Source organism: Penicillium concentricum (assembly GCF_028827145.1).
Source record: "Penicillium concentricum strain IBT 3081 chromosome Unknown utg000002l_segment0_segment0, whole genome shotgun sequence".
NCBI classification, from domain to species: domain Eukaryota; kingdom Fungi; phylum Ascomycota; class Eurotiomycetes; order Eurotiales; family Aspergillaceae; genus Penicillium; species Penicillium concentricum.
Window position 1 is genome coordinate 2,324,660 of NW_026622755.1, and position 26,696 is coordinate 2,351,355.

General features: G+C 45.6%; 10 protein-coding genes across 10 annotated transcripts; 2 read left to right on the forward strand and 8 right to left on the reverse strand.

The window, feature by feature from the left end:
* Positions 1-507: 507 nt before the first annotated feature.
* Positions 508-753, reverse strand: N7517_004456 (SinR repressor/SinI anti-repressor dimerization; the record flags this gene model as incomplete). The annotated part of the gene is made up of 1 exon (XM_056722186.1): positions 508-753. The coding sequence occupies one exon, from the start codon at positions 751-753 to the stop codon at positions 508-510; it is 246 nt and encodes an 81-aa protein (XP_056578436.1).
* Positions 754-1,788: 1,035 nt separating this feature from the next.
* N7517_004457 (uncharacterized protein) lies at positions 1,789-2,016 on the forward strand (the record flags this gene model as incomplete). The annotated part of the gene is made up of 1 exon (XM_056722187.1): positions 1,789-2,016. The coding sequence occupies one exon, from the start codon at positions 1,789-1,791 to the stop codon at positions 2,014-2,016; it is 228 nt and encodes a 75-aa protein (XP_056578437.1).
* A 4,371-nt stretch (positions 2,017-6,387) lies between these two features.
* On the reverse strand, positions 6,388-8,052 carry N7517_004458 (uncharacterized protein; the record flags this gene model as incomplete). The annotated part of the gene is made up of 3 exons (XM_056722188.1): positions 6,388-7,182; positions 7,231-7,318; positions 7,373-8,052. The coding sequence occupies 3 exons, from the start codon at positions 8,050-8,052 to the stop codon at positions 6,388-6,390; spliced, it is 1,563 nt and encodes a 520-aa protein (XP_056578438.1).
* A 1,536-nt stretch (positions 8,053-9,588) lies between these two features.
* On the reverse strand, positions 9,589-10,456 carry N7517_004459 (uncharacterized protein; the record flags this gene model as incomplete). The annotated part of the gene is made up of 2 exons (XM_056722189.1): positions 9,589-10,365; positions 10,412-10,456. The coding sequence occupies 2 exons, from the start codon at positions 10,454-10,456 to the stop codon at positions 9,589-9,591; spliced, it is 822 nt and encodes a 273-aa protein (XP_056578439.1).
* A 1,775-nt stretch (positions 10,457-12,231) lies between these two features.
* N7517_004460 (Zn(II)2Cys6 transcription factor) lies at positions 12,232-14,522 on the reverse strand (the record flags this gene model as incomplete). Its single annotated transcript, XM_056722190.1, has 4 exons — positions 12,232-12,670; positions 12,739-13,339; positions 13,392-14,299; positions 14,449-14,522. The coding sequence occupies 4 exons, from the start codon at positions 14,520-14,522 to the stop codon at positions 12,232-12,234; spliced, it is 2,022 nt and encodes a 673-aa protein (XP_056578440.1).
* A 274-nt stretch (positions 14,523-14,796) lies between these two features.
* N7517_004461 (aldehyde dehydrogenase family protein) lies at positions 14,797-16,341 on the reverse strand (the record flags this gene model as incomplete). The annotated part of the gene is made up of 3 exons (XM_056722191.1): positions 14,797-15,080; positions 15,136-15,536; positions 15,599-16,341. 3 exons carry the CDS (start codon positions 16,339-16,341, stop codon positions 14,797-14,799), a joined length of 1,428 nt encoding a protein of 475 aa, XP_056578441.1.
* A 451-nt stretch (positions 16,342-16,792) lies between these two features.
* N7517_004462 (zinc-dependent alcohol dehydrogenase) lies at positions 16,793-18,002 on the forward strand (the record flags this gene model as incomplete). The annotated part of the gene is made up of 3 exons (XM_056722192.1): positions 16,793-16,908; positions 16,960-17,008; positions 17,076-18,002. 3 exons carry the CDS (start codon positions 16,793-16,795, stop codon positions 18,000-18,002), a joined length of 1,092 nt encoding a protein of 363 aa, XP_056578442.1.
* A 611-nt stretch (positions 18,003-18,613) lies between these two features.
* On the reverse strand, positions 18,614-19,727 carry N7517_004463 (TauD/TfdA dioxygenase family protein; the record flags this gene model as incomplete). Its single annotated transcript, XM_056722193.1, has 3 exons — positions 18,614-19,219; positions 19,273-19,482; positions 19,563-19,727. 3 exons carry the CDS (start codon positions 19,725-19,727, stop codon positions 18,614-18,616), a joined length of 981 nt encoding a protein of 326 aa, XP_056578443.1.
* A 1,715-nt stretch (positions 19,728-21,442) lies between these two features.
* On the reverse strand, positions 21,443-23,196 carry N7517_004464 (sugar porter family MFS transporter; the record flags this gene model as incomplete). The annotated part of the gene is made up of 5 exons (XM_056722194.1): positions 21,443-21,907; positions 21,979-22,154; positions 22,204-22,775; positions 22,847-23,059; positions 23,108-23,196. The coding sequence occupies 5 exons, from the start codon at positions 23,194-23,196 to the stop codon at positions 21,443-21,445; spliced, it is 1,515 nt and encodes a 504-aa protein (XP_056578444.1).
* A 1,632-nt stretch (positions 23,197-24,828) lies between these two features.
* N7517_004465 (uncharacterized protein) lies at positions 24,829-25,695 on the reverse strand (the record flags this gene model as incomplete). The annotated part of the gene is made up of 1 exon (XM_056722195.1): positions 24,829-25,695. One exon carries the CDS (start codon positions 25,693-25,695, stop codon positions 24,829-24,831), a length of 867 nt encoding a protein of 288 aa, XP_056578445.1.
* Positions 25,696-26,696: the final 1,001 nt, after the last annotated feature.

Genomic DNA, 26,696 nt, shown 5'->3' on the forward strand with positions numbered 1-26,696 from the left:
TGTCATTATAGCAACTGAGTCGTGAATGATTATAGAGCAAAGGACCTCCTCTGCGGTTTATCTACAGGGCTGAGAACACCGCTCCATGAATTTGCTTGTCAGTGTGAGAATTTTCTGATTAATCACCCAGGCCGCTTTCAATTTTGAAATACCTAGAAATGCGGGGAAGTGAGGCTCATAGGTCTCATGACCACCCCCTTCAACTAGATAATCAAAGCGCAAACCAGCACAAACTACGATCATGTCACATCCTTGTTCCGCAGCTTGCACTGCGTCAAGTAGTACCTTTACAGATGCAGCCGCATCACGTCCTTAGCCAATCAATCCTTTGGATCTAACCGCTCAATCCGCGTTAGGCAAACGCGGTTTGTTGAGACTAAGATTATTTAATTATTTCAGGTTGTCGCTCAATATTGCAAATTTGGGCGGGAGACGTTTTTGGAATTTCAAGAAAACATATTGATGAGTACGTACTGTAAAGTTTGAGCGTGAATATCCAGTCACGCTTCAGCCTTTGCGCTTGCTGTCTTGTAGACGAAGCTGTTTCTTTGTCTTTTCTGTGATCTTCTCGATATCGGTTGATCTGACAGGCTTGTATAGGAATACTTCAGTGAAAATCCCCATCCCGCGAGACCCTAAAGCTCGAATGTCGCTAGGTCTGAAACCTCTATCCAATGCTTCCTTTATCAACTCGCTCCAAACTTCAGCATACGCCCCTTTCCAATCTTCAATGAAAGCTTCGGCTTGGGCCATCGTCCTAAATCTTTTATGACATGAACTCTCCACCTTGACGACCCCTCTTTCCGCACCATTCTCACCACTAGATACTGTAAGCTTCTATGGAAAGTCCAGGGTAGATTATCGGGCAATACTTGCCGGTAAAAGGAGTAGATACCAGGCTCAGCCCCATTTGCGACCGCATAGAATCCGTTTCCATCTAGAGGGGTAGTCTCTCCTGCTCCATTCTTTATGGTCTGTTTTGCCTTGATCACACCCATCTTTTCCATGTAACTTTGTGCTTCTTATAAAGTAAAGCAGCTTTTATATTTTGCGGTGCATCCTGTCACCCGGGGATGCGCATCCCCCCTATCATTAATATTAGATAAAGCTTGAACCTGTGGAACAAGAAGAAAGAAGGTTACCAGGATGAGAATATTGTGGGCTCTTTGACACGGCCCGTAACGATCGCATAGTATTGTTTGTTCTTTCGACGCGGACTTTGCGACATGACTCAAGACTACTCGGAATGAGGCACGGTTGAAAGTTCGCTAAGATATGCAGTAGTGCTTCGAAGCGAAGAACAGAATATTGGTAGAAATTTTTAAATTACAGTAGTTCCATCGAATTTAACTTGTTCAATCAGCTGGGAGCCAGCATGGAGTGCTGTACGAATTTCAAAGACCATGTGATTGGGCCACGTGTATATATCTGCCAGAGCTAATGCACAAATTCCTCACAGTGCATTGAATCAGGCACCGCTGAGCATGAGGACTTGAGTGATAGAACCCACACCTCCGATTGTACTGCATGGGCACCGAAATAGTAACTCATTTCCGGAGCGGGAGTACGAAATCAAGCTCAGGTAATCGAATATATTGGTTCAAATGGGGCAGAGCGAATGCTGAAGCCAAGAACAGGCTTGCAGAAGGATGATACGAGTGCAAATGCCGCTAATCAATGATTGAAGCACCTGTTTTGATGGTATTGTCATGTCATTCTGATACGCACTACTTATGCGTTAGGATTAGACCTGTATCTAAATTACTGAATTGTGACCCACACAACTCCATGACAATATACAAATGCCACAAGAGCAACAATGCCATGTGGCAGTATCTGTTCAGCGCCTTTGAGGTTCATGCTGCTGAAACTCAACACCCGGCCCCCGAATTTGAATATCCCTTGTCGAGTGACGCTACACACCACGCTAAGAACACGAGCACTTTGCGCACTTGCATTAGCAGGCTTTCGGTACCATGGGACAAGAAGGCTCAGGAGCTGCGATTTTCTGGCTAATCCGTTTTTTTGTCAAACAATTCTGCCATACATTCTATTAGCCTAGCCAGTCTCCATCACCAAGACTTTGAAGCCGAATATGATGTTTCAAGTACATGTTTAGGCTTCAATTCTCGCTCAATTTCAAGTCCTACAAAAATTGCATACTAAGCGATCGGATCTTTCCCCATTTGCAGCCAAAGTGACTTGGAGGCTGAGTGTTTTGCTGCTCTTTTAGAGCTTGCCTCTGCGGATGATTGGATTCCCCGATACTGAGCCACAGCACTCCACCTCGGAGGATCAAATCCCAGTCGAATCAAATTGTAATCCGGTGAATAGCACTCGGAATCTCCCATCTCTTTCAGTGCACTTGTATATTTATGATCTTCACAAATATGCTGCGTATCGTTTGGAGTGTCGCTAAGCCTGTCGGATAGAGAAATTGATGGTTCATTGCTCATTGTAGCTGCGACACACTGCTCTTGCGAAGAATTGCCTGCATTGTACTGGCAAAACTGTGAAAGAGTTGCGACGATTTGTCCAATGTTCAACGATGTGTTTCTCGCAGCTAGTCCTAAAGCTTTGAAAAGCGAGGGCTTGTTTGAATGATGAAGAGAATTTGCCAGATATGGGTCAGCTTCGACCATCTGCTTAATAGCACCGGTGGAATTGAACCCCTTGGAGAAGAGTCGATCAAGTTCCTGGAAGACACTTAGGATTTGGCAAAAAATGTGTTTCATATCACCTTACAGGTATGCTTGGTGATAATCCGGCTTCAGGTCTGCTCTCAATAAATTTGATTCTGATAAAAATGCCCCAAACATGAATCCCAAGCCACTCGTCTGATACATAGAGTAAGCAGTGTATAAAACTTTTACTTCAGATTGACATTTACCTTGATCATGCGAGCAATCCGAGCCATCCAGCTCGAAGACTCTCAATTTTTCGATGGCCTCAAGTTCAGACATCGATGCGGTATGAGGAAGTTTGCTGGACATATCTCTCTCAGTATCGATATTGCCTTGTTTGGAAGACTATTGATAGTCCTGTAGGGGGCGCAATCTTGTATATATATTCATTAAGGGGATGTGATCCTGGAAGTAAGTCACCTTTGACAATAATAAAAGCTGTTGGCCTATGCGGTGCTCAGGTTTATAATAGATATTGATGTTGACGTGATATAATAATTCCTCAAATTTTGCTCCGCCCCAGAGTTCGACAGGCTGAATTCCTGCGAGGCTATGCTTGCATTAGTGTGTTTGCCTTACCAGCACACCGTCTGCATCTCTACCTAATGCCGGAGGTGAGTGATGAGGAAAGTTCAAGGCTTGAAATGCTGTTGGTAGTAAGCACCAACGTGAACGAGGAAGCTGCCTCGGGTACAAGAGGCTGCCTAAGCGCCATGCAGCTTATTGTACTTGCATTAATAAATTAGCCTCAATGACGTGGCATTTGAGGCTGTGATATGATAGCTTGTTATATATACGATCAAAACAGACAGCCAAACATTGAATCTTACCATCGATGCAATAAAAGCCTTATACTCCATTAAGAAGATCTAGGACTTTCAATCATACTCTGACAGAAAGCATGTCTGGATTCTTCTCTCAAAAAAGTAAGTGCACGCCCCCACGACCTTGAGATATTTGGTAATTGACACCAAGCAGTTGAATTTGCTGGGCTTGAATGGCTTAAACTTGAGATTGGCTTATGGCTTTATCTCCACGCTCCGCAACTATCAAATGCATCAATTGTCAAGGTGATTGAGTCCCCTTGAACTCGGAAACCAACTGATATTAAACATTGCATGAAAGGTCCGCAAGCATCTGCTTCGGAATGAGCTTCGGTATGACGAGCTTCTTTTGGCAATAGAACCGACACAACCATTTGATAATTCGTCAAAATCTGCCGCAACTCTTTTTTTACACAACATTGGAACAAAGGTCATCCAGGGCTACCTAGAGCCATCGCTATCCTTGGGACCCATTCGGTCTCTTCTCTCCAGCCAACTGGAAAAGTGTCGAGAAGAGATTGCAAACCTTACCACGAGTGTGAAAGAATGCTCAAATGGGGAAGCAGTTGATCTACCACTCTCCGGCTTTCAGGAAGATAAGCCGCACAAATTATGGAACCAAGAACGACAGTTATGCACCAATGACGAATTTTCTCATCAAAGTTTCTCTCCCGTTGCCGTAGAGCATATTTGTGAAGATCATAAATATACAAGTGCACTGAAAGAGATGGGAGATTCCGAGTGCTATTCACCGGATTACAATTTGATTCGACTGGGATTTGATCCTCCGAGGTGGAGTGCTGTGGCTCAGTATCGGGGAATCCAATCTTCCGCAGAGGCAAGCTCTAAAAGAGCAGCAAAACACTCAGCCTCCAAGTCACTTTGGCTACGACTGGGGAGGGAACCGATCGCTTAGTAAAATGAGGACTTTCAACATTTTTTGGGGAGTGATGCTCGGCAAGATCTACTCTGGTACAAAAAATATTTCACCCCCATGATCCTTCCTCGTATTTTGGAATTTACTTGAATGATTTCACCCACACTCCACGAGCGTAGGTCGCTGGAGGCTCGACAGTTGATCATCGCTATAGCTCTGTGGACGAACTGTTATGCTACGCCAGAACAAATTATTTTGCTTTAAAAAAAAAACTGCTTTTAACTGCATGCTTTTCCCTTATATAAGTTGGTTCAATCTCTCGAATAGTTCGAACTGTCCTGCAATATGAGCAGGTAGTGGATATGAAAGACGTGCTGCGAGACTATATCATGTGCTATATGGAAACGATGATGGAAAATACCGCAATCTCAAAGCTGTTGAAAATAATTTCGTCTTCCGTTCAATGTGGAAGTAACAGCTAACTCCAATGCAGTCAAAGTTAACCCCTCAAATAGAACGAGAAGGAAAGATATTGTGAAATGTGCTCAGCATGTTTGTCGCTACATTGGCCGCGGAAGCTGTGCCGTATTCACCATTAGGTAAGACGGCGATGACGACGTTATGCTCGTACATCTTGACTAATGTATAGTCGCGGTGTCATTTGGCGACACAGAGCTGGGTTTTTCGTGCTCTTCATCGAGGAATTCTTGTGCGGCAACGTATTCCACGGGCAAGGCGCAGATCCAGCCCACGGTGTAGTTCGCAGGGTCTGACATGCCTGCCACTCGAGCAAAAGGCGGCGAGAAATTGCGGTATTGCTGCGTTTGAGCCCAGCCAAGGGTACAACACGGTATACTGGTATACTAACCGTCTATGGTTATTAAATGATAAAAGCGAGGGAAGGAATAAATGGACGAGACAGAAAGCTTGCAAGGTTGACGGGAGAGACAGAGAGAAACCGTCACCAACCTGGAAGGCTCAGCCTCGTTGTGGACACGAAGCGTAGAGCTTTTCTTAACTAAGGTGCTCTGAGAACTCGTTTATAATCTAGGTTTTAAACTCCGTCTAGGAGATAAACGCTCCGGAGCTATTACTCTCGTATACCTAGACTTCCGCAAAGCCCAACTTTGGGCCCAAGGTCCGGGCTCGAAACCCGACCCTCAACGAGCTGGGGGTCGAACTTTTTGGGCTCGACCCGGACCCCGGCTCGAAGGGGGGGCTCGTCGGCCCCCCTAGGCTCGAAATTGCATAAACTATAGTCTTAGCGTTTATAAAATGGCTAAATCACCTAAATAAATGACCGTCTTTTACCTATGTTTTGGTTTAAATATGGATCGGCACGGTGAGGCTCCCTTTTATAACCTTCGCTGCTTTCTACTTGCTTTTATCTATCGCAGATGGTTTACGTCTAGAATCGCAGAGACAAAAAGCAGCCAATCTCACGATAGGAAGCATCGCTGGATAAGAGAGAGCCAAAAGAGTAGCCAAGAAACCCCTGTCTCAATTCACCAAGGTGCAAAACGTTTTGTGCAATGCAATCAGATTTCAAACTTCGGTAATACTTTGGTTATTTTCCTCTTGATTCCTAGCACCGGGGCTAGCGTGTGCCTAGAACAGGAATTTGTGAAACGATGGTCGCGCGCGTAAATATAACCGAAAGGATCTTCATGTGCAAGTTGCTAATTATTCTTTGTGATATTTAACTGCAGTGTCTGCAAGCCAGGAAATATATTTACTCTTCAAATTGGTTTGTTTTTCTTCCTTGGTACAGCATAATGGTGTACTATCCACGTAGAGACGATTCAGCAATCAAAAGAAAGACTCACATTCTGCGTCATTATGATAACATCGAATAAGGGTTCAGATACTACTAGTAAACAATCAAAGAAAGCCTCATGTTAAAAAAAAAGATAACAGGCATAACATCTCATATCGAGTGTTTCAAGTCACAAGCGGACGTTCCTTCTTCGTCCAATTCTCAGCGTACGACTCATCCAAGTTATCACACCCCGTTTGCTTTTTTCTCTAAAAAACCATTCCCGTTAGGATGGGCATTTGCGACAATGGATTTCCGTCTTGTTCCATTCAAAGACGTGCGACCGATCGTGGGACTATTTGGCTTCTTATTGATCTCCTGCTCTGCTTGGATGCATAGCGGATGGCATTTCGTCAGTTGAGTGACAAAAGTCAATGGATGTCGTCTGTTGTCTTTAACCTGAGATATGCGCGGAAAGATGGTCAGAAGAGTGTCACTAGCCATGCCGTGGGCCGTGGTATTCTTCTCGGTTTTCTCGCCGGGGAGATTAAAAATGGCCCATTCATTGTCATTCCAGTCAACTGGATCGAAATCGGACTCATACTTTTGTTGAGCACGCTGTATAGGTAGCCAAATCTTAATCGCCTTCTGCACGGTGTTTGCGACGCTCTGTCGAAACTCATTATATTGCGCATCTGAGAGCAAGCCGTGTACGCAGCTTGACACTTTGTGAACCACAGTTCGAATTCTGTGCTGGAGTGTCTCTTGCTGACTCTGTTCGTCAATAGAGAGAAGCATTGACCGACAAAAATATTCTTTATCACCATCCGTCTCAGCAAGGTGGCTCATTATGTTCCGCAATTGAGCATGTTCCGGAACGAGATAATTTGGTTGAAAGATATGCTGGTCAATTTCCTTCGACAAGATAGCTAGAATCACAGCAAGTCGCATTCCTTTGGCAGCGGGACTGTTTGAAAGGGGCATAGGGACATCCCGAATCGAAATGTCGCCCTTTCCAAGGCACCCCAATGATGTTCTATTCTAAAATGTATGAGCAGAGGTCTGTGAGAAATAATATGCGATGCTTACACTCAAAACAGCGTTATCAATGTTTTGCATCATTATGTGATACAGTTGATCTGTAGCATAATTCCAGAGACGTGAGAACCCGTCGATCCTAGAACAGTCTGTTAGCACCATATAATTATATTACCAGCTGGTAAGAACTAACATAGAGTCTTCATCCATTTGGTGGCCACGAAGGCCATAGCCTTCCAGCTTTTGAAGTCGGATATCACGCTCCTGAGCGACGCTTTTCATTGAAATAAGCTCTTTTTCTAGCTCCCCATTTTTCTTTCTCTCCGAAGATAATGACTTGGTCATTCCCAACTCAGCGGTCTGAAGGTTGTCGATGATTCCATTCCTTTCTATGAGTTTCTTTCGTAGCGAAATAATTTCCTCAGAAAGTTGATTGACTTTGGTTTTCTCACTGAGATGCTCCAGCTGGACCTTTTTTGTTTCTTCAGCAAAATTCTTTATCTTCTGAGCTGATTCTGCGAGATTGTTGTCTTTTTTCGCAATAGATTCACGGAGTGATTGTATCTGGGCCTCGGCGGCTTTGATTTTGCTCTTCTGTGTTTGTATTCCAATAGACCATTGATCCATCGCAATGGTTTGGTTTTCCTTCTGATCTTCAAGCTTCTTGCGAACTTCTGACAGCTCATCTTGCTTTGTCTTGATCTGCTCTCGTTGGTTCTGCATTTCAAGGATTATCGTCGATGCGATCTTCATCTCAGACCTGGAAGCAAATATACATATTTGCCTCACAGTACTTTCAAGAGTTTCGCTGGTGATTGGTGGTGCAGTGACACCTTGGTTCGCTGCGTGTGGAACTCTGGTTTCCGTAGACATTCTGAATGGATGGCAAAACTTGATGAAATAAGAGGTGCTTCTTGAATTTTCTGGAAGTAAACACCCCGAATTTATAATTTCTGTTGCCTGTGATTGATTTCCCATGCGATGTTCATTATTCTTTCATCTCCCAATTTTCAAATTTTCACGTCATGGGTAGAATTTCCAATCATATGAAATGAAGCTACCAAATGACAAGGGTAAAGGCGCACAGTGTGTGTTCAGCTGATTTCAATTCTTGATTTCAGACTTCGCAAACAGGGAATAATTTATTTTCAGCCTCATTGTTGTTGAAATGAAGTGGTGAGCTGGCTTATGCATGCAAGACACAGGGGTACTTTGCAACGTGTTCTGGGCTGTACGGCTGCCCGCATTGCGGAAAAAGCCGAATATCAGTGATGCGAACGATCCCGCACATGCTATGTGCATACAGCCAATCCAAGGTCTTCCGTGAGATATGCGTCTTATCAGGGCGGCCTACGCCTTGCTGAATCGAGCCCTCTCACAGCAAACGCCTTTTAAGCAAACCTGCCAACGCAACAATATCCCTGTTCACGGTTGATATTATCAACAGAGGCTGCAGTCACAGCGACGTGGCAGGTCGCTGAAGTCACCCATGTCCCAGCTGTTTAATAGTATCGGCGTTCGTCCTCTATGTTGAATGATCGTTTTTTGAATGAGAGCAAAGCAATCTCTGATAGTTCTCGGGCCTTCGCACTTCGCGCGCTCGTAATTATAGGTTCTCGAAACTCGGCCAGAAAGCTCTGGATGCCTTTTTGATGAATGATAAACCAAATTTGCCTGACTGTTCAAACCAGGATACATTCCCCCGCCGCAAGAAGAAGATTCGCAAATTTTCGCACGGTAGAAGGTTGGGGGCTGCTCCGCGATCATCTGAAGAGAGGATTCATTTTTTAAAGCGATTCCTCTTCAATTAGGCGTTTTGCTCGCTAGGTCACCAGGTCACCAGGTCATCCCTGAGTTCTTTCCCCGACTCCACACCCAAAATCCACTAGTCATTACTAGTAGACTAGTAGTGATCTTCAAATTATCACCCTAGTTGATGTCGACAGAATCTATAGCGAAATGTCATGTATCATGTTCCATGGGGAGGGTGAATTTCGCTCGAAGTTAATTCCATGTCCCGCTAAAAGATTGTCCTTTCCTATGTTAAACTCAATCACAAATGAGTGGATGTTGCCAAATGAATGATTTCCTTGAAAGAAAACATTGATTGTGTTTCGCTATGTACAATCACCATGTACATATTTCCAAAGTTAGTCTTGCCTATATATATTTTCGGAAATCTAAATTCAATCTGCTATTGTACATCTGGTCTTTGGTTCTACCTACGGACGAAAACTTCATAAAAAAGTGGAGGAGGTTGAATAACCCGGTTACCTCACTGGAAAACCAGAGAATGAAGAGAATATCAACGAAAGGGAGGCAAAGCTCACAATTGATAGAGCCAACTTTAAGACCTAACGAAAATGAGATCCGAAATTCATTGGAGCGCATGGTTTGATCAAAAAACTCTTACCAAAAGTACAGCCAAAGTTTATGGCACTTATTAAGATGTAATAGATACCCGGGTAGTGAAACTGAAATAGTAGCACAACTAGGGATATCACATGGACGACCAGGCTTTGCAAAGAATGATGGTAACTGATGTGTCTTGAAATGTCGAGAGAGTGAATCCTTTCTGGAGTAGCTGTAATGTCTTGCAGCCGGGTTAAGATTTGAGCAACCTAGGCAGAATGGATATTCGAGGCCAGTTTGACTTTTCCAATAGCGAGAGCTGGTCTCTTTGGTTTCTTCAATGTTGACACTAGCAAGTTTTCTCTCAATGTTGCGGAAATCGAGTTTTTTATGCAAGCCCCCAGGCACATGAAGTTCGTTGAGTTGTAGTCTCAGTTCCAGAGATCTAATGCGATCTTCAATTAATATTGCAGTATCAAGGCCGTCTGTATCTCTTTTTTTGAATTCGAGTTCGGTAAGAGCTCTTCTTTCAGGCTGCATATAGGATAAATCGAGATTGAAAGTAATTGGGTTACCTTCGTGATTGCCTTCAATGATGCGGTTTCCAATATCTTCGAAAAATTCTCTGCGTTTCTTCTTTCTCGTGGCCTCGAAGAGCCGTTTTCGGTGCGTCTTAGTGGCCGCCTGAAGTCTTCGAAGTTCCTGATAACGTTCGTCTCCGGCCATCTTAGCAATGTCCAACCGACGAAACTTTTTAAGAAGGGCGCCCCGAATCGAACTAGCAGCCTCCTTCAATCTTTCTAAATTGGGGTCCAGTTCAATAGCCTTCTTTTGCTATATCCAGGCCATTAGGGGCGGAAACGTCGCGTGTGAGGCTTACGTTACACGCGAGGCGGAGTAAAGCGTCCCTAGCCGGGGTCTCCATAAAGGCAGATTAGACGTCGTCCCTCACACTCACATAGTTAGCGAACGATTTCCCACTCTTCTGACCCATAATTATGTTCCGCGAATGTTCATCGAGATGTCCTCTAGATACTGCTTAACACTTGTTTCATTTAAATTATCCTAATCCTAATAGACCCACTGATCTACGCAGCCGCTCCTTTACGGTATTTATAGAAAGTACTGTCGTTTTCAAAGCCAGCTAAACAGCTCGCGGCTTTCTCTAGCTTTTCTACCTATTTATACTTCATAGATCGGACGGGATCCATAACAACTCCGTGTTCATTGTCTCGTATCGTTCGTCTCAGGATACAGATTTCCCCGAGGCTTTTTTCAAAATGGACCGGAGTGCTAAGGCGATGCTCTAGAACATCCGTGAAACGCCAGAGATCCCTAGGAGATTTGATATATGGACTATCAAAGGCGTCATCGTAGAATACAAAGGTAAGTATGTCCTAGATAACACAAAGACCAAGGCTGTCATTCCGCTCGGTATACGTGTAGGTAGGGCTAAGTCGAATCAGAAGCTACATCTATATCTATCTGATATGTCCATTTACTCACGGTACTCCTTCGTTCCGCCGTGCCTTCACTAGCCTATACCTCACTCTCAACAGAAGCTCGAGGCGACCTGGATCCTTAGGATGTTTCACCATATAAAGTGCCACGTCTTTCTATTTTAGGGCGTCCCCGATATTTTCATACGAATTTGACTCAATTAAAGTACTAGGTCGGGCCGTTAAAGAGCACATTATTTTACGCATACTATTCAACTAAAGAAGAGTCTGAAAGGTGGGAAAGATAGATCGCACGTAGCAACTAAATGCTAGTTGGTGAATAAAATGTCGTCAATATTGATAAGGGGTTATTCTTTCGCCCCCTTATCAAGGCCCCACTCCTTAAATAGTAAGGGTGTTAGTAGTTAGCTATAAAAGTCAGTCAAACTCTTTCAGTTATCTAACAAATAGGGAAGTTAAACTCAGAACTTATATAAGTCACCTTCCGCGATAATTCTAAAGGTAGTAGGCGTGCCGTTTCTTCGCGAACCCACATTCTCCAGAAACGAACCAGAGTGAGGAAGCCTGACTAACACTCTAAGTTATGGTTTTCATAATACCAGCGAAAGTAGCCTTCAATAACTCTCAATATAAGATTTTCTAGTCGGAGCCAATAAGTGGGATCTGGAGGGTTAAGATTGCTTATAAATCTGCAATAGTATCAGCTAGAGAGCTACGTGTAAGAGAGAAGGACATGTAGCAACTTTTGAAAGTTATATTTTACTTCTCTTAACTTCTCTTTTGTGGGAAGCTCAAGATCTGCGTTCACTTACGGATCAGACTCTCGGACGAACGAATTCCAGTCCATACTAAGTAGGTGGTCTCAATACAGAGAATGATTCAAGATTAAAAACTAGACCAGGTACACTTGGCCTTGTATATTATATTTCTATCTATCATACAGGCGCTACCACGACTCTATAGGTAGTATATCGAGATGCCACGCCTAATCACATTTTCCCGATGTTCGCGCTGCGCTGGTGTTCCTGAATTAATCTGTTGTCGAAGCTAGTAACACGCTAAGTTGGCCACGGTGCCTAGGTGAAAACACCACGATTTTTCGATTTCGGACCACGCCATATCGTGGCTATTCCACCGTCACTGCCTCTAACACCATATCGGATTTGGATGAAGGTTTCATTGACAATGGGACGTATAAATCTAATGATTGATCACCATATCCTGTATTATATAAAGGCAGCTAACTCAGAGAGCCCACACCCAGTTCCACCAATTCGGATTCCAAAGTCGACAATTCCGGACAGAACAAATTAAAGTCTGGCGTGGGAATGAAAAAGGGCTCAGGAAGCTGGGTGTCAAAAGCAGTATAACGACAGCTTTGTTCATCGACCGCGTCGATATTCTGGTGAGGCTCCGATGCTGGCTGCCGGATCCGATTGATGTTGTTTAGAGCATCAGAAGGTATAGTTCCCCCCAAAGAAGAGCGCTGCCTGCCGGAGATCCACATACGCTTTAGCAGACTGGCAAAACGACTGGCAATATGGCAATCACTGATAGCAGCTTCCTCGAGTGTCCGGATAAATTGCTGTACTAAGTAGGCGATTTCGGCATACTCCGTACTCACGAGGGCACCAAAGACGTCTGCTTTGTACAGGAATACGGCGGAGTAAACGGTATATCTGACTCGAAAATTAGCCGCTATGTCCAAAAAGTCCCGGAATAAACCAGGCCGAATGACAAAACGTACACGTAAAAGCGGAACGGCATATAGCGAATCTGTGCTTCAGAGCTCGTCTGGACAGCTATTATCAGAATCTTCCGAGCGGCATCTATTGACTCGAGAATATATGAGCCCTCTGCAGTCGACAAGATACCCCGTGGAAATAGCGAGATGACACCATTCCTCCCAGGTGCAGTCGAAACTTGTTCTCCCTGCACAGCCTTTGAAAGAAACGCCTGGAAAGAGAAAGCACTAGCATATAAACGGACATATTCCTTGAAGATGTGCATTGTGCAGTTCAGCTTTGGAGATGCCTCAAGACTACCCCAAGCTCCTTCCCATGCAGAGATGGAATGTCGGAAATCGTCTAGGTAGCGATTATAGTCTCCTCGTCGGACCATCTGGGCTCTTCGTTCTTTGGATGCGTATAATGTGTCGTGCACGTTGTGAAGGATTTGAGTGAGCTCGATAGTAGCTTGTAATACGTGTGCATATTTATGCTCTGCGTCCGCTCTGAGTCGTAGAGTTGGGAAGTCGTTCGCTGTGAAGTTTGTGGAGAGCGATGGCCCGCGCGACCAGAAAGACTGTCCCATTCGGACGGAGATCTGTCGGTCAGATATATAAACAACTGCAAGCATACGTTAGTCACCAGGTAAGCTAGTGGGGTTTATCGACCGTACATATCCATGCTAGGAGCTTTCGATTCTCTAGTTCCTCAGCATCCCCAATCGCCGTCTCCCGGAAAGACGCCTTGTCCAGACGGAGCAGATAGGAATGTCTCACTGCCTGTCCGATAAGTGACCAGGCCATGTTATCCTCAACGGCACTCAAGTTCATGGGAAACATGTTGGGATAGGAACATGTTTCCAGCTGCATGTAAGGAACCCATTCCGCAAGAAGCAGGAGGCCTTCAACCGTACCGACTCTTAGAGTCGATGGTGTAGCGAGGAGTACATCTAGTAAATGTCGCTTTAAATAGTTCCAGCAATGTTGGTGGACCTCTCTGTACGCGATATCGTCTTTAGACGCGATGGTCAGAATGACTGTGAGGAGGAAAGGCTCTTCTACTGCTGTTTTGCGAGGATCTGTTGTTGCTAGGACCATTTTGGGTGCGAGGGGGCAGAAAGTGTGGTAGTTTAACGCGTAACTAATCAGGTCAGATGAAATATACTCGCGCGGAATAAAGGTTTCATACTGTTGGACCAGACCATTGACGGTATCTGTACCTAAAACGCCGATCACCAATGTCTCCGTTTCGGAGAGTATCGACTGCAACATCGGAGGCTGTATGGGATTCGCTGGACTACTCCCTGCGTATGAGGTCACTATCCGTGCTCCTTCCGAGGAGCAGACACCTGTGAAGGAATCCTGAGCCGTGGAATCGATTCCGTTATTAGGAAAGCGGGTGTCACTCGCAGCAAGTCGGGCAAGAATCTGAAGTGCATCGCCAGGATTATCCAATTCTGCATAGATAGGATCTTCATCTCCTTCCATTGGGTCTCTGGTTTGTCGCTTGGTCGGTTCGTGCTCCGTTTCAGCTCCACTAACAGATGGCGTATGGTACTGCTTCTGTCGCGACCGTCGAAATCTAGAAAAGTCACCCCCGCGCCGCGATCCGGCAAGAATACATTCACCACCAGCACGGAGACACTGCGAGCATGAGGATAATGTACTATCGGTCGAATTCTGCCTTGAAAATCTTAGCGTGACGGCACCTCTGTTGGAATATGAACTCACTGATCACACTTGAGCTTCCGCTGGCGACACCGCTGGCATGCACGGTACACACGAATGTTTTGACTACGGGTCATAGTGCATCAGATACGAAGCGAATTGTCCTAAAAAAATCTCCCGAGAAGATGACCGGGGAAGGTCCATTTTCCTGTCGGGATTTCGGCTATAGACGGGTACGGCGTGTGGGGTTTGTAGAGTGTGGGGTATGGTTTTCTATTTCGGTAGAACTGAACAGGTAGTGTTTACCCTACAATATGTACTTGCAGACAATACTATAGGCGACATACGTGGTGAAAGTTAATCTATGCAAATCCTGATGAGAACGACATAAGTCTTACATTGATCGAACTATCATTTGAAGACATGCACGACTTGAGTGTTACAGTACTCAAGGAATCCGGTAGAACCCCATTCGCCCCCAATTCCGCTCTCCTTGTGTCCCGACAGCATCGCCCGTGGCGTGGTTTTCGCCCACGAATTCACAAATACGCTCCCGGCCTGCATCAACCGGCCAACTCGCTCCGCCCGAGCAACATCAGTACTCCATACGGACGCTCCAAGTCCGGAGTTAGTTCCGTTCGCACAAGCAATGACATCCGCCTCATCAGTCCACTTGAGAACTGGCACAATTGGGCCTGATTTCAAAGAATAATTAGCAAATACGATCACTTCCATGTGGCGGAAACGTACCAAACTGTTCCTCAAGAACGATTCGAGAGTTAGAAGGTGGGTCGTCGACGATACTGGGTGAGAGGTAGAATCCCTTGCCAGACACGATGGGTTGCGGCGGAAGAGCAAACTTGTAGCCTTGGGCTTCGCTGTCGGCAACTAATTCCTTGACCTTCTCATACTGCATTTTGTTTTGCATAGGACCTATCGTCGTACTAGGATTTCCTGCCTGGCCAACTATCATCCGAGAAGCTGCATCCACCATGGCCTCCAGGAATTGATCATAAATGGTCTCGTGCACATAAACTCTCTTCGTGGCGACACACACTTGCCCGGAGAAGACGAAGCAGCCTTGGACAACTTCCGGGGCTGTCTTCCCAATATCCACATCGGGATAAATGATGGCCGGGTCATTGCCTCCCCTGGGAATTAAATGGTATGAGATAGAAACCTCTTCGCGGGGGTTTAAGAGGTGTATACTTACAATTCCAGAGTCACACGCTTCAATGTCCCAGCTGCCGAAGCCATAATTCTTTTTCCAGTGGCACTGGAACCCGTGAAGGTGATCTTGTTGACATTGGGGTGGTTGACCAGCGCCGGACCAATAGAGTCATCACCCCCAATAACCTGCACGACACCGGGAGGGAAGATCTGCTGTGCCTGCTCAACCATCTTGAGTGCCGAGTAAGGCGTAAAGGGAGATGGCTTGACGATGATAGTACATCCGGTCAACAAGGCAGGTAAGATCTTTCCGACAGACAGCACGAGAGGAAAGTTCCATGGGCAAATAGCAGCGACGACTCCGACAGGAACATGGCGGGTAGTCTGGATGCGGGTCTCGTCCTCAATTCGCTCTTCCGGCATGCGAAGCTGCAGATTGTGGTCAAATAGAGCCAATATCTCGTTTGCCTCGCCGGACGCCACAGCACGCGGCTTTCCGCACTCTGCCATGAGCAACTTGGTGAAGTTTTCAATGGATGGCCTGTAGATCTCCTTCCATTGGGATAGCTTGCTCAATCTTTCATCAAAAGAAGTGGCAGACCAGGTCTTGAAGGCTTTATTTGCAGAGCGGACGGCGTCTTTCACGTCTTGCGCGGAGGCCACAGGCACGTCCCATAGCTTGGATTCCGTTGAAGGATCAACGCTGAATGTGGTTTTGTCGGAGGCGCGACACTCACCATCAACGACATTGTAAAACATTTCAAAGTTCAGATCACTTCGCGTCATTCTGTATAACTAGATTACCGACTGTTGGAGAAATTTGGTGATGAAGAATTGAGGTGGTTTGAAGTATTATTGTTGATTTCTGCAGTGTGTATTTGACAGACTTTCAAAAGAAAAGCAGAACGAGCAGGACTCATAAATAAATCGGAGCTGCTGCAAGCTACACTTTGATCTCTGCATCTATAGCCGGCCGGACATATTTATGGATAGCGATGGATGCGGGATCCGACGGTTTGCATACGGCTGTAGATGGATGTAGATGAGCCACCGTCCCCGACCTCGGGCCAAGTCTCCAGGTCCTCGATAGTTTGCGGAGAGGCGGAAGACATGCTGTATGTTCTCAGCATCATATAAAGTAGAGAAGAACATCTACCTGGAAGCATCAACTATTTATCTCACCATCTTCGTGCAACGATCAACATTTGAAAGTTCTTCATCGTCCACTACTCTCAAAATGCCGACTACCAAAACCCACAAAGCCTTGGTTTATGACAAACCGGGCGATATTTCAACTCAAATTGTAGAGATTGACACTCCCACTCCAGGACCCGGGCAGATCCTGATCAAGATGTAAGTCGAGCTCCTCAGTGCCAGAGAGCAGCCGTACTGATTTTAACATAGGACTCACTCGGGAGTCTGCCATTCCGACCTTAGTCTGATGACCAAAACGGTAAGAATTCGATGTCTGCGTCAAAAGAAATCTCGTGTCATAACCTTTACTAAAGCAAGTCTACCAGTGGAGTTGGCTTCCGGAGCCCGTCAAGTCTGGACAAATTGGTGGCCACGAAGGTGTCGGTATCGTCGCCGAGTTGGGACCATCATCTGCGGCTTCAGGTGTCAAAGTTGGTGACCGTGTGGGAATCAAGTGGATTGCTTATGCCTGTGGCAACTGCATGCCTTGCTTGGCCGGTGCGGATGGCATATGCGTGAGCGCAGAGGTATCTGGGTATACTTGCCCCGGTACATTCCAGGAATACGCCTTGGCTCCTGCTCACTATGTGACGCCCATTCCCGATGGACTGGCTAGTGATATTGCGGCACCACTTCTTTGTGGTGGTGTCACTGTATATTCGGCGCTCAAAAAGAGTAAAGCTCAGGCTGGGGACTGGGTGGTTATCGCTGGAGCCGGTGGTGGACTGGGTCATCTTGCAGTGCAGTTGGGAGGCCGAGGAATGGGATTCAGGATTATTGGGTTAGATATGGGATCTAAAGAGAGTTTTGTCAAGGGATGCGGTGCCGAAGCTTATGTCGACATCTCCAAGTATCCTACTGCTAATGGTAAGAGCGCTGCCGATCAGATCTTGGAAATTACCGATGGCAGCGGCGCTGCGGCGGCAGTCATTTGCAGCGCCAGTAATGCTGCGTACAGCGAGGCCCTCTCTTATTTGAGATTCAATGGCACTCTGGTCTGTGTGGGTGTTCCATATGATGCGAAGCCAATTGCTAACGCCTACCCTCATTTGATGGTCGGCAAACAATTGACCATCATTGGAAGCAATGTGGGCAATCGTTCGGATGCCATTGAAACTCTTGCTATGGCCAAGCGGGTTGTCACTACTCCTTTTCGTCTTGAGAATGTCCATAACATCAATAGTGTGTTTAAGGAAATGAAAGATGGGAATTTGCAGGGCCGGGTGGTTTTGGACCTACAATTCTGTACTTAGTGTTTTGCAACCCGAAATTGAATCACAATGCTTCTTTTGAAGACTGCAGATAAACATGATTATTTTGTAAGAAAGGTCTTTGTTGTTGTTTCATCTTCTTTACCGGAGGAAGTTGCGAAATCTAGAAACTTAGTTTATTACAAAGTAGTAGTAGAAATTGAAGAGCATGATTTGTTATTTTCAAATGGGTGAAGGTGCTACGGAACGAAAGAGGCATCTTTCTCTCGGGTTTTCAAGGTCTTACAGGTCTTTTTAGAATATAACCGCTAACTATCCCCTAATATTGTTAATGGGTCATCTTTGATACGAGCTATTTCTAGGCTGTTAAGAGACTATATAGGTATCAGTATATATGTTGGTTCATGGCAGCCAGCTGGTTAACCTTCTGCCAGCGAAAAGCCCGGTTGACGCGATGGACTTGAAAACCGGCCGTACTAGTTATGAAGGCTACTATATTCTGACAGGTTACACCTGTGTTATAAAAACCTCTGGATTATTACTACAGTACGAAAGGAAAGAGTTAAGCGTAAATAAAAATCAAGTTCATTGATGCCTATCTGAAATCGCAAGGCTAGAATAAGCCACGAGATATTGGATGTACACATTGTAGTTCAAGGAAGACCTTGTCGCACATTGGTATGCTCGTTCAAGCCCCATGCCGTCGAACTTGAATCATGAACGGTAGTACGTCTCATATCGCGCTTGTACTTTCGGAGGAAGGATCCCCCAACAGCCCGATGCATCGTGCAAGTGTTATCCCAGATGACCAGGTCACCCATGTTCTGCCACTCAATCTCAACGGTGTTCTCATCACGAATGGAGTATTTGTACAATTTGTCAAACAATGACTGGGACTGTTCAGGGGATAGGCCCTCGATATGATGAATATGGGCTGCAATATACATGTTCATGCGATCCGAGGCCTCGTGACGCTGCACAAGTTTGTGCCGCCCCATGGGATAGTCGAGCGGGTTGAGATCAGCAAATGTCTCGGGAGCAGCCAGCTTGCGAGAGTGGTACATAGAGTGACAAGCCACATAGTCCTTGGCTAACAGCTCCTTTTTAAGATCTGAGGGAAGGGTTTCGAATGCTGTTCTCGTGTCTGCAAAGGCCGTGTGACCGCCCATACCACTAGGAGGAAGCTCGTGTGCCAAAAGCAACGAGTAGCCGGCGCGGCGAGGGTTGAAGCTCGAGTCGACGTGAAAGATATCGTTGCCCTGGTTACCCAAAGTTAGCAAAAGACCCTGTCTGTCTAGGCACTACCAAGTACCTTGTTTGCCTGTCCGCGGGGGCTGTCAGGATCAAGAATGGTTCCATCGATTTCGACATTGCTAACATCGAAAAGTTCGACGTATTTGAGACGGTGCTTCCGGCCCATATTGACATAGGGCGTCACATCATCTAGCTCTCCAAATTTCCTGGAGAAATTAATGTGACCTTCATCGGTGAGGCCAGTGCTCCGGAAGACTACGACGCCATACTGCATTGTAATCACTCAGTCAGTTTGATGATCGGATACGAGCAATAACAAATAGGAAACAAAGGACGAAGGAATAATACCTTGGTAACAGCCTGATGGATTTCCGCAAACACTTCATCACTCAAACTGGATGTAAAATCCACACCACTGATCTCAGCGGCGAAAGTCGGGTGAAGAGGTCTGATGGAGATGTGGAGGAAAGCGGTGTCATTGGTTGTAATTGGAGTAGTGGTGGTGGCCGACATATTGACTTTGTTTTTTTCTGAGGCTATGACAACAGGAACGATTTTTTTCGATACGGCCTTGGCTTTCAAATAACCCACTGAATAGTGCGTATCAATTATGCTTTATATAGGATCCAAGGCTCTAAAGCCTCCGTGGTCTGTATAACGAGATGAAGAAGTCAAAAGCAAGGCTGATGATGAGCTAGCTTTCGCATCCGTCTATTGCCGATTTGCAAAATGCTGGCGAGATGCTTAAACATGATTATTGAATTTCTTTTGCCATGAATATTATCTATAGCCATCTACAGCCGAGAGGAAGACTGCCAAGAACGACTGAAAGGCATGCTTGTATGAAGGTAAACTCTCTGCGCAAAGATTGAGAGGCTTTATAGAACCTAGTAGTTTAAGCACTGTAATCTCAATAATATACGAATTTAATCTAATCAAGATCAACGCGATAGATGCTAAAATGAATTTCCCTCCTGTGTTCTCTTTTCAAACATGCGAGAGAGAAGACCAGGTCGATTCACTTCTAGCCACTCCCGGAGACTGCCTTGAACTTATCCGCGCATCTCACTCACCTTTGCGATTAATTGAGACAATGGGAGAAGATGACCAGCGTAGGAATACAGTTATGATTCAAGGTCAGTCGCCAACCCCAAACAAATAATGAAGCATGGACATGTTTACAATTGAACCCATCCAACAGATATTCTAAGCAAGTTAAATTTATCTTATATCCGACTTCTTGAAGATAAATCTCTCTTTGAGCTTCTTCCCGACGGTGGCCAGTGTACTTATTACCTGAGAGAATCCTTGTTCCGCAAGTATATTGTCTGGCCCATCACAAAATTGATACCGAAATATTCTTCCGACAAAGTCAGAGCAAAATTCGAATTTCAGTGCCATCATCTAGCTGCATTGCATTGCTGTACAGCACGCCGTCATTGCCCTCTCATGCTCAATCTGTGGTATCTAGCGAATGGCTTTGAGAGGTATGCTAGAAGCTAGGGAGTTACTGGGAAATCACTGCTCCGATTGGTTGTCTAAGATGTATGACGAATCATGCAATGGAAGCTCGTCCTTTTATTTTCTTTCCTTTTTTGCTCTATTGTATAGGTTTACATCCAGAGACGGTGTTATGAACATGTTCAAGTGACTGTCTCCCATAGCAGCTTCAATGTCGGGTGTAAGATGTTTCAGCATTATTGAAGACTCGGCAGACTTCGAAGAAGTCAGTCGGCAAAATGAGGATAAAGGCAAAATATAATATCGGAGATATATACTACTGAGCCTGCTTAGTTGCATATATGTAATACATTGTGGATTTGTTGATTCGCCGGGCTGTTTTGTTTCTATTTAAAGACATATTCAATATGAATACCCAATGAGCTAGGGATTTGATTTTCTAGAGAGAACATTTAAACGGGAACTGGGGTTGGGCACGAGCTGGGGATGGAATAGCTAAACGAACCGATTGTCAGAAGGAGACTATGATGAATTGCATTGTGCAATGTGAGATTGATTGAGAGTTGTTGTTAAAGCTAAGTGCTAAGTACTAGGAAAAGAAAACTTGACACCGATATAACCTCTTATAACCTCTTATCTATACCTTCGAGTATTGATGCCTGGTGCTGCCATAGTTTCAGCCCAAGAGGTCTTCTTCGTTGCTAATGAAGATAGAAGATATCTTGCAATTAAATAAATCACCGATGGATAAATCTAGATGGATAAATCTAGATGGATTCTAGAGCATCCTCAACATGCATAGCCTCTCCAATTTCTTTTTGCCTCGTCTCATGATTGACCGTTCTCTCCTCATCCTGAAATTTGCCTTCTCCCATTCTCCAAGCTAGCTTAACACCCTTGAATGCATCTTCAACTTCCTCGAGTGTCCTGCCTGATGTCTCAGGAAAAACGAAGAAAACGTGAAGGGTCATGGCGAAAGCGAACACGGCAAAAATAATATAGGTCTTCCAAGTGATGTTGACAAAAGCGGGCGGAATGAAATAGCTTAGAGCAAAATTGAATGCCCAATTGCTGGCTGTAGACAATGCAGCGGCCTTGCCTCGCAGACGCAGGGGGAACAGTTCTGATGGATACACCCACTCAATAGGACCCCATGTTGGGGCGAAAGAGGCCACAATGAGATAGGAGCAAGCAATAACAACCTTGGCAGGAGCTCCTGTGATCAACCAACTCTGTTCAGGAATATGGTCCAACCCCCCGGGGGAGCTGGAGCACCATAACCCCCCATTAGACCTGCACATACAGTCCACCAGATAGTAAGAGAGATACTACCGCCTATGAGTAATGGGCGACGCCCGATCCGATCCATGAAGAGAAGCGCTGGTACTGTCATAACCACGTTGATCACAGAGCTGATGGATGAAGCCACCAGATTGGAACTGCCACTGAGACCTGCCATTCCAAAGATATATGTAATGTCTAAATAGGTCAGTGATACTTCCACCATGTTGGACAATATGGAGCTTACAATACAGAATGGCGTTAATTCCAGTTAGTTGACACCATATCTGGACGAAGACGACGATGTGCGTCCGCCAAATCATATGCGGCCGGAACAGATCAAAGTAAGTGTCATCGGTCATGTCGCGTTCTAATTCACAGGCATCTTTGAGCTGCTGGATCTCCATCTGGATAAACTCGTCATCTAGGTTGTTGTTCGCATGAATAGAAGAAATAACGTGACAGCATTCCTCCCAGCGATCTTTCTTTGCCAACCATCGTGGAGACTCGGGGGTAAACAATAAACCAAAGAAGAGGAAAATTGCGGGAATCATCTGAAGACCCCAAGGCAGCCGAAAAGCCACGGGGCCTGTGAGGAAGGACGAGCCGTAGGATATATAAAACATGATCAAAACACCCCATGTGATGGCCCATTGCTGAGCACCCATTACTAAACCCCTAAGATGAGGAGGCGCGAGCTCCCCAACATACACAGGAACTTGCGCTGAGCATATTCCAACACAAAGGCCGTTGATGAATCGACCCACGATTAACATGGTGACATTCTGAGAGGCAGAACAGAGTGTACTTCCGATAATCCTGGTCGTCCATTATGTCAGCTGCTTCCAGATCACGTCGAGAGCCCTTGGTCTCATCGAGACATGACTGACCATATGACAGATCCCATTTGAATAGCAGATTTTCGGCCGAATATATCAGTAAGGAACCCCGAGATCAATGCCCCAATGAAAGAACCTCCAGACATAGAGGCTGTGATTCCACCTTGTAGCGTAGAACTTGGACCCGAACAGTGGGTGGCGTCATTGAATGGGGGACCATTAGGTCCCTGATTAAAATAGCATCTATATTGTTTGGTCGAAAGGCTGCATTGATTAGAAAATGCTCGTATTCTCCGAAGATTATAAACTCACATTGCAGACATCGAGGATAGGTCAAAGCCGAATAGCGAGCCCCCAATCACCGCGATAGCTGTGATAACATAAATGTTGGTAATCATCATTGTAGTGAAGGGCAAGGAGTGCAGTAGGGATGGAAATATTATTTACCCTAGGACGATATAAGTCTTCTATAACATAATTAATTCTCACTAGAACCTTATTTTCTACATTTCGCGCTAAGCCCGCCACCTCAATCTACCTTTAGCCATCTACTGCCTTTATACAGGGCACAAGGCACTTAGGTTCTTCGTGAATCAAGATCAAGTCTGAGAGAGCCGGTATGATTCTCTGGTCGACGAGCGGCCAAACAAGCCCTATGGAGTTATCTCCCAAGGAGAACCATATTCGCTTGTGATATATTTAATTATATAGTTCATGTTCAAAGTGAAGGATTGGTCGGGGCAATCTTTTACAGAACCCAATTTGAGCACCCACAGAAACCATCTACAGCTGTCTGAGGCACGGCATAGCTAATGTGACATCGGTAAGCTTTGCGGGGTGCCTTTAGCCATCTATACCCACCTCTGGAGAAAATGCCATTTATACCTAACACAAGCCACTGTCCGTTGATAGACGTTCTACTGACTCGAAAATATTGTACAGTTTGAGTTGACGGCAAAAGCTTGGTTACCGACAGCGAATGAGGACCTTGCTGGCTATAGACGGTTTAAGCCGGAACTGGCCCGCTATGTTTGAGGGATGATGGGCTCGCTCCGTATGCTTGCTTTATAGACGGGCGTAGAGCGTTTTCGCTCTAACTTATCCATCTTTAGCCGCCACCCTGATCTCGTCGCTCTTCCTCATTCCGTCCTCCCAGCCACATCCACGGATGGTTTCTCTGCATTTGAACGTGATTGGTTCATGTACTCACACTACGGCACTCATGCCTGATTCCGGTGTTACTGAAGCCCAGCAAGCTTTGTAGATTGCACTGTGTCCTCTTGTTGCCTAATATAGTCCATTGCGCCACTAGAATGATTTTTGTCAATAGGCATATGGTGATGGGAAATACTAGATGAGCGTGCGTGGTAGCCTGAGGCTCGAGACTCTACCAACATAAACAGCACAGTCGCGCATTCTGCTTTCAAAAAACGCTCCCAGTCATCCAGAAATAACAAAATAAAGCGGTGGGGCCGCACCCTTATCGAGACTACATTTTGCTTCCTTCGCATACCATCCGATAAATGCATCCAACTCAGAATCATTAGTGACCAAAGACGACTGCCCATGGTGCCACGAAAGGGCTATGCACTGGCCCAGTGTATTATTCTTATGTGGCCTCAGAATAAGGCCTGATTCATGGACAAGAAGGTTACCTTCCCCTTGGGCGACAACATGCATGCTCTCATTTAGAATGGGTTCTCACTGTGACTTAGGGGAGCTTGAAAGCATTGATTTGGTTGCAAGCAGCGATTGACGAAGGATGCAGGAGAAATGAACCGCTTTCCGGTAGTAGAAGACAACCGATAATAAAACACAAGATTGAGATCATCCTCGACCACTGCTTCCATGAGAAGAGATGACGAGGAGGTATCGGCCTTTAGAACGGATAAGTCGCGAGTCTTCGTGAACTGCTGGACTGGATAACTCAGGTCGACCCTTTCTGTGGAAGCTCTTTTGTCAAAAATCCAATTGTGTATTCTAGCGCGATATTCGATGCTGCCAGAGCCAAAACAGAGTTTTGAGTTTGCCGCCTAGTCCAAGGATAGGTCTGACAAGCTATTCAGATAGCAGTATACAGTGCCATTGGAATGGGCTGATGGGTAATCCACACTGAAAAAGATTCGACTCGGAGAACCGGTGAACAATGTCATGATACTGTTGAACAAAAAGCTTGGGCTGGATTGAAAGCCTCCCATGGTGAGATGTGAGAGAAGTGTGTCTGCTTTAAAGGCGATTCCATGATTGCGTCTCATATTGATATCTTGGTAAATAATCATAACACCGAGCTTTTTGGGTCGTATTTCTGAGTTGAACTCGCAGCGGCCAACAAGATAAGTCAATATTAACATGGTCGCCGCGACTGAAACCCAGCAGAACGTTCTGCCAGGGCGGTGTTCAGGATGTGAGAAGAGGCCTGCTACTGGTTTTTTGCACTCACGGCAATCACATAAGGCCCGGAGATTCTTCGCGGCGGTCTCATACTCACTCGCTATATCGGTCAAATTGCCTATGCTGTCTTGGGCCGGGTCACGTCTTGAGATATTATAGAAAGGACGTAGTTCCGCCAGCTTGTCGGTCACAGAGAGGATATATCCTGGAATGGATTGGAAGCGGCCTATCTCAGCCCGATGACTCGTATAGAGTAGAACTCCTACGCCATAGAGTCTCTGAAATGGCACCAGGTAGTCTTGATCTTTGGTAGTGTCGTGTGTTAAGTTCAACTGATCCAGCAATTGAGTGACATCCTGTCCGAAACAATCGTAGAATATGCTGTCCCAAGAAAGGTTGCCACCAAGGAAGGCGATGTGGGGAGTTTCTTCCATATCTTTCCCTGTGGCCGTTGAAAGTCTGCTTGATGAAATCATATCCGTCTCGGACAACGAATGATGTTGCAACATGATTGAGAGCTCGAGAAGTCTCACACTCATCCACCAGGTTAGCACACAATTGAGAATCCACAGTTCGCTCATCGTAATTCTTCATCAAGGGAGCTATATTTGAATTCACCTCTACTCTGAGTCCGAGGATAAAACTGGAATATACTGCAAGCCAACAGCATGTAGGGCCCCCTTGTACGGTGATTCGATCGATTTCTCCTTTGGTGATTTGACTCAAAACGAGGACAATTTCTGCCATGTCCTGGGGATCTCCCGGACGATACCAATCTTGGATCTTGGTATTGGAGTGACCCGCTAATCCTAAGAGGGTCTCAACATTCAGGCTGAATGTTATTCCTGGGAAAATGCAGGAGGATGTTTTGACAACAGCTTCCCACTGGGCAAGTGAGGATGATAGCTCTCTCGGCGCTCTAACCAATTTTGACATTTCATATAGTACAAGGGCGGAAGTCTGAATGGAGAATGTTTCACTCAAGGCAGCACACAGAGCGATTAGTGAAGCACCTTCAGAACTCTGAACAATGTCCCTTAGAACGTGTCTGACTCCCACCCCAAACCAAATTAAGTTACCAAAACTCGAGAACGCCTTCAGGTTATTGAGGCTTTCCGTAAGAACCTTCTCGCCATGGGCACCGATACACACTCTGCTACACATGGCTTGGCCAAATGCCATGGTACGAGGCTCGATGCCTGCTGAAGAAAGGCGCGAAAGCAAAGTGATTGACGCAGAGAACTGCATCCGCCCTAGAGCAGCCCAATCTAGCGACCCTTGCTGAGCAAATGATAGCGACATTGCTGCAAAGACAACCGGGTATACTGAATCTCAAGGGAGCAGTTTTGTAAGCTTTTCCCGCGGGTTAGAAAGGTAACAGACGAAGAAAACAAGGCAAGAAATAGAGTCTAACTTGAATATTTGTTTTGCCGAAGCAAGCAGAATGAGGCAGTGGGATGAGGGGTAGAAATTTGTGGCCAAAGGCGCCCAAATAAGGAGTTGACCGCTG